Source organism: Athene cunicularia, unplaced genomic scaffold, assembly GCF_003259725.1.
Source record: "Athene cunicularia isolate RWA unplaced genomic scaffold, athCun1 SCF_11, whole genome shotgun sequence".
NCBI classification, from domain to species: domain Eukaryota; kingdom Metazoa; phylum Chordata; class Aves; order Strigiformes; family Strigidae; genus Athene; species Athene cunicularia.
Genome location: NW_020799167.1, coordinates 82,857 through 90,131, shown reverse-complemented (window position 1 = coordinate 90,131; position 7,275 = coordinate 82,857). Strand labels below are relative to the sequence as shown.

General features: G+C 61.3%; 2 protein-coding genes across 2 annotated transcripts in view; one reads left to right on the top strand and one right to left on the bottom strand.

The window, feature by feature from the left end:
- Positions 1-6: 6 nt before the first annotated feature.
- HTRA2 (HtrA serine peptidase 2) lies at positions 7-6,642 on the top strand. The gene is made up of 8 exons (XM_026867022.1): positions 7-54; positions 1,924-2,128; positions 2,204-2,398; positions 2,647-2,679; positions 3,128-3,236; positions 4,016-4,085; positions 5,953-6,048; positions 6,298-6,642. Exons 3-8 carry the CDS (start codon positions 2,270-2,272, stop codon positions 6,461-6,463), a joined length of 603 nt encoding a protein of 200 aa, XP_026722823.1. The 5' UTR covers positions 7-54; positions 1,924-2,128; positions 2,204-2,269; the 3' UTR covers positions 6,464-6,642.
- A 158-nt stretch (positions 6,643-6,800) lies between these two features.
- Positions 6,801-7,275, bottom strand: part of LOXL3 (lysyl oxidase like 3) — a 9,727-nt gene continuing 9,252 nt past the window's right edge. Inside the window, exon 8 of the mRNA XM_026867037.1 lies at positions 6,801-6,971. Within this exon, the coding sequence (XP_026722838.1) occupies positions 6,801-6,971 (171 nt within the window). The remainder of the gene's footprint in view (positions 6,972-7,275) is intronic.

Here is a 7,275-nt window from a genome sequence, read left to right as displayed (position 1 = left end):
CGATGTGGTGGAGAAGACGGCGCCCGCGCTGGTCTACGTGGAGATCGTGGGCAGGTACCGGCACCGGGCGGCCGCCCCTGGCCCGGTCCACAGCCCCCCGCTACCTGATGGGGAAGTTTCCCTCTTGACCTTGTCCTGTCTCCTCCCATCCTGCCCCTCCGGGAAGGGTCTGGCCCCATCATCCGCCGGGGAGGGATCCCTTGGCCCTCCCCGTCCTCCCGGCTGCACAGCCCCCCTCCCTCAGCCTCCCTGCACGGTGCAGCTCCCTGGCCACCGGGGCCTCCGCTGTCCTCTCCCGCGGCTGCCCCATCTCGTGTCCCAGGCAGCCTGAACCGGGCGCGGCATCCAGGTGGGGTCCCCCAGGTGCTGCAGGAGGGACGGATCTGTTCCCTCACCTGCTGCCCGCGCACGCAGTCAGCATGCAGCCGGCCTTCGCCTCGGGGACCTCCCGCTGCTGCACGGCCACTTCCTTGTCCTCCAGGACCATTTCAGCAAAGCTGTCTTCTAGGCATTGGCCCTAGGCTGCCCTGTGGTGCAGGATTATTCTGTCCCAGGAGCACAACCTTGTGTTTACCTTTGAACTCCATAACATTCTTCCCATCCTGCATCTCTAGCCTGTCAAGGCACCTCTGAATAGTAACGCTGCCCTTGAGATCGTTGCCCGCTCCTTCCAGTCACCAGTGGGGCCTGCTGAGTGTGTGCAGTGTCCTGTCCCTTCATGAACATGAAAGGCATTAAATGGCAGTGCCCTGTCCCTGAGGCCTGCTGGCCACCAGCTGGACTTTGGGTGGTCCAGACAATTTTCCCTTCACTTTATTTGATTATCAGCCCAAGTGTCACCTGTGTGGCTAGAAGGGGCTGTGCTGAGATCCTGCTTAACTTAAACAACCATGATTTGCCATTAGTAAGTTGGTGCTGGCTGCTCCCAGTCACCTCCTTGAGTGCTGTCGGGAGGTGGTTTCTGGGGGCATTTGCTCCATAACTTCCCCAGAGACAAGGGCGAAGCTGGCTGTCCAGCAGTTTTCAGGAGCCTCTTTCCTGGCAATCTTGCAGGCTGGTGGGATGTTTGTTCTTCCAGCCCTCAGGAGCCCCCTTTTACCACTGCTGTGACCTCTGAGCACTCACAGGGGCATCAGCCAGCCCTTCCTGTGTATCCTGCAGTGCTGTGGAGTTGTGCATATCCCGTTGGCTTCAGCAATCCCTCCCTTGATCCTCTGTGTAATGCTGCATTCCCACAGGCTCTGCCTCAGGGCACAGGGACTTGGGAGGAACAAGGCAAAAAGGTGCGGATCGCCTCAGCCCTCTGTGTTCTGTGTCACTGGGCCCCTTGCCCCACTCGACACCAGCATTCCTGCTGGGGGGGTGGCTGTTGTCCCCCACGGGACCAAGGTCTGCAATTGTGAGTCCTCCTCTGGCTCTCCGATGAAGATGTACCCATCACCTCCCAGGTGGTTGTGACCAGCCCCAGCCGAGGCTCTGCGTGTTCAGGCTGTTTGTGCAGATCACGACCCTCCTCCTTGTGCTCTTTCCCAAAGCGCCCGCGCCAGCTGTTGCAGCTCTCCGCTCACGTGAGCTTCCCACCATGTCTGTAGCCCCAGCTGGATCCTACCTTTGCATTGTGCCCAGACTCCTGATTCTTCCTGCTTGTTCCCCTGTTGCGTGTGTGTTCGTAGTGTGGACTCCTGAGATGGGGAAGTGAAGGAGTCTCCCCCATCACGCTGGTGCCCAGACACCCTCACTGTCCCCTGCTTCTTCTCTCGCTTCCCAGTCTGGGCCACCCAGTCTGCAGGGCCCCTGCCTGCCCTCCCCAGAGTCCCCCCCTCAGCTCCCTGCCCCCTCTCCCTGCCCATCACAGAATCATCTCGGTTGGAAAAGACCTTGAAGATCACCTAGTCCAACCGTTGCCCTGCGCACGCCTTGCAGGCACCCCTTTTCGGGCCGTGATGTGCCCATCTCCAACGGCTCTGGGTTCCTGGTGTCCCCGGATGGGCTCATTGTGACCAATGCCCACGTGGTGGCGAACCGGCGGCGCGTGCGGGTGAAGCTGGCCAGCGGCGAGCAGTACGACGCCGTGGTACAGGACGTGGACCAGGTTGCAGACATCGCTACCATCAAGATCAAGCCTAAGGTGTGCCTTGTGGTCACCGAGAAGCTCCCTTGTCCCCCTGCCCCATCTGCTCACCCTCCTCCTCCTCTCTTCCAGCACCCGCTGCCCACCCTGCCCCTCGGGCACTCCTCGGAGGTGCGGCAGGGAGAGTTCGTGGTGGCCATGGGCAGCCCGTTCGCTCTGCAGAACACCATCACCTCTGGCATCGTCAGCTCTGCGCAGCGGGGCAGCCGGGAGCTGGGCCTGGCCGCCTCCGACATGGAGTACATCCAGACCGATGCCGCGATTGACGTAAGGGGGGCTGGCACTGCATCCCGCCGGCCTGAGCTGGCACGGGGGGACCTGGGCAGGGGCTGGGGGTGCCCTGAGGTCGCAGGAGGCTGAGACACAGAGCGCTGGGAGGTGAAGGGATTCTGGCTGGGTGTGGGCTGCGTTTGTTGGCCTGGCCCTGTTGTCTGGACTCTGCCTCCCTGCGGTGGGTCCTGCTGCACCAGGATGTTGCTTTCATGGCCAGTTTACTGCTTTCTCCTCTGCTGCAGTTTGGGAACTCCGGGGGCCCCCTCGTCAACTTGGTGAGTGCTGCTGCTCGCACCCTGGCTGGCAGGGCAGGGATGTGCCACCTGCCCTTTGGTCTGTGCCCCTTGGTGGGGGCATTTGTGCACGCGGCAGCTGCCAGGAGGGAGGGGGGTGGGGGGACTGCATGTGCTCCCAGACCCCTGTGAGGAGGAGCAGGGGTCGGCCCAGCGTGGGAGCTCTGTGCAGCCTCTGTTCTGGGGAGCCTGAGCCGCCGGGACCCTGGTGCGGTGGAGCTGAGCCCTGCGCTGGCACTGCCGGCCTGGACGGGGCTGCCAGGGCTGCCTGGGCTGTGCCGGCGGGAGCGGACCCTGCACAGCCTTGGCCAGGCCACGGGAGCAGGGGCTGGGCCACAGGAGCTGGGGCTGGGCAGGGCTGGCTGTGCAGGCAGGACTCCAGACTGTCTCCACGGTGACGCAGGACAGCTCAGCATCCTTTTCCATGCAGGATGGTGAAGTGATTGGGGTGAACACGATGAAGGTGACCTCGGGCATCTCTTTTGCTATCCCCTCAGACCGGCTGCGGAAGTTCCTGCAAAAGGAGGAGCAGCGCAAAAGTGAGTGGGGTCCTTCCTTGTTTGGATATGGGGGGAAGAGGATGAAGGAGGGAAGCTCTGGCACAGCTGGGCTCCAGGCCCTTCTGAGAGCAGGCCCAGCAGAGCAGGACTCAGAGTCTTCGGGGGTAAGAAGGTTCTCCCATCTGGCATGAAGCTCTCCCTGCCGTGGGAAGGCTCTGCTGCTTCTTCCCTGCCCACAGGGGCCTAACAGACCACAGGGAGGACGCTGGCCTGCATCTGCTGCCAGTAAAGACTTTGAGAGTGTCCCAAGTAGCTTGCACTTAAGTCACCAGGAGTAGGCGAGGATTTTTTTTTTTTATATCCGTTGCTACTTATTAGATCTCAACGTATGGAAAATGAGTGGACTGTTTGTTGGTGTTCAGAAAGGTAAAGGATGACCTGGAAACAGGGCTACTTAGCCTTGTGGGTACCAGTGGAGATGCAGGTGCAGGATTCTGCTGGTGGTTAATTTAGTCCTGTGGAACGTTGCCTCTTTTTTGTTCCTTTGTGTTTGTGATCATGTGTTTAATGCAGACTCTTGCTATCTGGTTGTCACATTGACACTATGGAGTGATTCAGTCAGAACAGTGACAGCTCAAACCAGGAAAGCACAGTGTGCAGTGCCTGTAGAGCTCTAACTGCTAAAGGGGACCAGAACAAGCTGTTGGTTGGGAATCTGAACGACTCCCTGGGCACAGTGTCTGCCCTGAGGCGTGTGGGCTTTGTGGCTGTGCACATCTGCCTTCAGCCTTGTCATCTGTCGTCTTTTTGCTCGACAGGCTCTTGGTTTGGCAACACAGAGACAAAGCGCCGCTACATAGGGGTGATGATGCTGACTCTGACACCGAGGTACGTGTTGGGAGGTCGGGGGCCACAGACGGGTCTGGTCGGGGCATGACGACTGTGATGGGCCCTCACAGAGCACCTGTTCTGGGGAGGATTGTCTTCACAGCTTAAGCACTCGCTCTCAAATCTTTGTGTTCGTGTTGTGTTTAGACTCTAGGCTGTGTCAGAGGTAAATAAGAATCTTGCCAGTTTCTACACTTGTGGAAGAATCTGTAAGCAGATAAAAAGTCCCTGAATCCACCCCCCAGAGTGGCAGATCAGTCTGTAATTGTCACTGGGAGGAGTTTCATAAAGAGCCTTTGCAGCACAGCCTGAATGAAAAACCACCAGAAATGTTGTGTAGTGAGGAGATACTCAACGTGCCAGCTGAGAGTTGTGGTGAAGCAGTTGGGCAAGTTATGCTCTGGGAGGAGGGATCTGCCCTGTGAATTGCTGTGAGGCAGAAACAGTTTTAGGATATGGGACTTTCAGAATAAGAAATGGTTGACTGAGGGAGATGGTGGACAGGCAGGAGAGTGGCTGGCACACACAGAGTGGCTGCCAGCCTGGGGTGGTGTGAGGCTCCTGGGGAGCTGGCTACTGCTCTGGAGAGAAGTTGTCGTGGTGCTGACCAGGACAGCACTGGCAACAGGGAAGAGAAGGACTCTGTGTGGGTCTGAGACACTTCACCCTCACGGCACTGGCTTGGGAAGGGCCCTGTGTTACCTCTCAAGAAGTGCTCTGGTCAGCAGAGGGACTGCAGACACACAACCCGCCTGGGTCCGATCAGGGCCGTGAGCCTTAGTCAGGCTTGGCCCTGCTCAGGGCCGTGAGCACCCCTGGGACTGTGCTTTGCCCTTCCGAAAGCTCTCGTGGCTGCGGTGTGTTGCGGGGTGTGGGGGCTGCCTGCACCCTTGGGCACCTCAAACAGCCTCTGGGGTTCCTGCCTTGGGCACAGAGGAGCAGATGCTCTGTGCCCCCGAGATTGGGGCCATTGGGGCATGGAGGAATGCTGCTGGGTGCCCAGCAGACACCCAGCAGATGGTGCTGGTACTCGGCAGAACTTGGGGATGTGGGAGCCCAAACATGTGTGCAGGGAAGAGCACGTGGCCTGGAAGCGGGTCCGGCTCCAGCTCTCCTGGGAAACCATCCGGCTCCAAACCTGTCGTGTTTGTGCCCGGTGCTGGGCAGCTCTTCCAGCCGGTGGCGGCTCACTCGGAGCCAGCTGCTCGCGCCAGCTGGACAAGCTCGTTTTAAAGGCTGGAACCTTGCTCTGGCGTGGGGGGAAGCCGAAGCTCCGTGTGGGGTACGAATTCCTCGGTGTCCTGGTCCCACAGCAGATTGTCAGGCAGGAGTGTCCTGAGGCACCAGCCTTTGCCCCGTGGCTTTGAGCTGTGGTGGAGCTCGGGGGTTCCCTCATCATGGCCACAGAGAGCCACGGGAAGAGACAGGCCCTGGCTGGCAGAGCCCTCCGCGGTCACCTTGGAGTGCAGAATGAGCAGGGACTGAGCAAAGGACCCTGACAACAGCAAAAGAAAGAGATGCTGGTTACTGGGGACAGGTTTTATGGGAAACCACTGCTGGGGGGTGCTGCTGGCCGGGGTGTTACATGAGGGACATCCAGGGTTGGTTCTTCATGCAAAGTATGAACCCCTCCGGTAGTTCCCAGCTCTCCCTGACACAGTTAGGGATGTTGTCCCCTAGTTTTCAACAGGAAGATGGTGCTGTTTGGGTGCCCTGGGGTTTGCATCGGGTTGCTCCTGCTCAGCAGTGTGCTGGGATGCAGGAGGCGAGATTCTGCACTGCCGTCTCCAAGCCTGCTCAGCCGTGGTGGGGTGGGAGCCCTGCTCTGCTCCCAGCTCCTTACCTGATGCTGGTTTTCCCTCGGCAGCATCCTGGCTGAGCTGAAGCTGCGTGATCCCAGCTTCCCCGATGTCTCCTACGGAGTGCTAATCCACAAGGTGATCATCGGCTCCCCGGCCCATCAGTAAGTGCTGCCCTGCACCTCAGGGGGTGGCATGAGCCAGGATGGGATGCGTTTAGTCTGGTTCCAGAGCCACAGGGCTTGGGCCCCGTGGCCGTCACTCTGCAGCAGAAACCAACTGGTGACCCTTGCCCAGGCTTGGCATCCTGTTGGCCTGAGCCCCCCGTAGAGCCCGGCTCCTCCTGGTGCTGGGCAGATGGGCTGAGGGCCTGCTTCACCCACGGTGCGCTGCTGTCTTCGTTCTCCCCACAGGGCAGGGCTGAAGGCGGGCGACGTTGTGCTGGAGATCAATGGGCAGGCATCACGCCGTGCTGAGGACGTCTACGAGGCCGTGCGGACGCAGCAGAGCCTGGCCTTGCTGGTGCGGCGTGGCTACGACACGTTGCTGGTGAGCGTTGTCCCCGAGGTGACGGAGTAGCGGCACTGCCGCGCGGGCCGAGGGCGCGGGGCTGAGCTGTGTCTGCGCGCCGGCCAGGGACAGGTTGAGACCTGGAGAGGGACTGGAAGGGGCCAGGCAGAGGGGCCCGGCCCGGTGCTTGGGAAGACTCGTGGTACAACTGGTCCCCTCTGTACTCAAATAAAGCACTTTTTTAGGGACCCCCCGGTGCCGAGTGGTCTCCTTCCCACGGCAGCTGGGCTGTGCGGGCCCTGCCCCTCCTGCCAGCCCCACATGTCTGCCTGGGGAGGAGCACGGTGTGGGCTGGGGTCCGACTCCTCCGTCTGTAACGTGGGCTCCCGGGCCTTGCTGGGGCGGCTCACCGTGCTGTACCCGCTGTCCCCGTCCATGGCCATGCCACGAGGCGGCAGGTGCCCGTCTGCTCAGATCGCTGCTGCAGGGAGCGCTGCGTGCGCCCGAAGCTCTGCGCCCGCCTCGGTGCGGTGAAGGGAGAGTCGATGCTGGACTCGGTGGCCATGGCAGCGTCTCGCTGGCCCCGTGTCCGGGAGGAGCGCGGGCGGGAGGCGGGTCCCTCCCCCAGCGGGTCTGTCGGTGCTGGGGCGCTGCGCTCCCACGCACCCAGCCTGGCCCCTGGGGACGGGCAGGACCCTCCCTACGTGCTGCAGCTGGTGGCCGAGAGCCCGGCCGGCCCTTCTGGGAAGGAGCCGCTCGGGCTGTCCCTCGCCTTCCTAGAAGAGCCCCTGCCCCGCTGGGGGCGGCTCTGCGGCCAGCGCTGCCGTGGGGCTGCTCCGGCCCAGCTCGGCGGGAGGAATGTGTGGAGCCAGGCCCTGCCC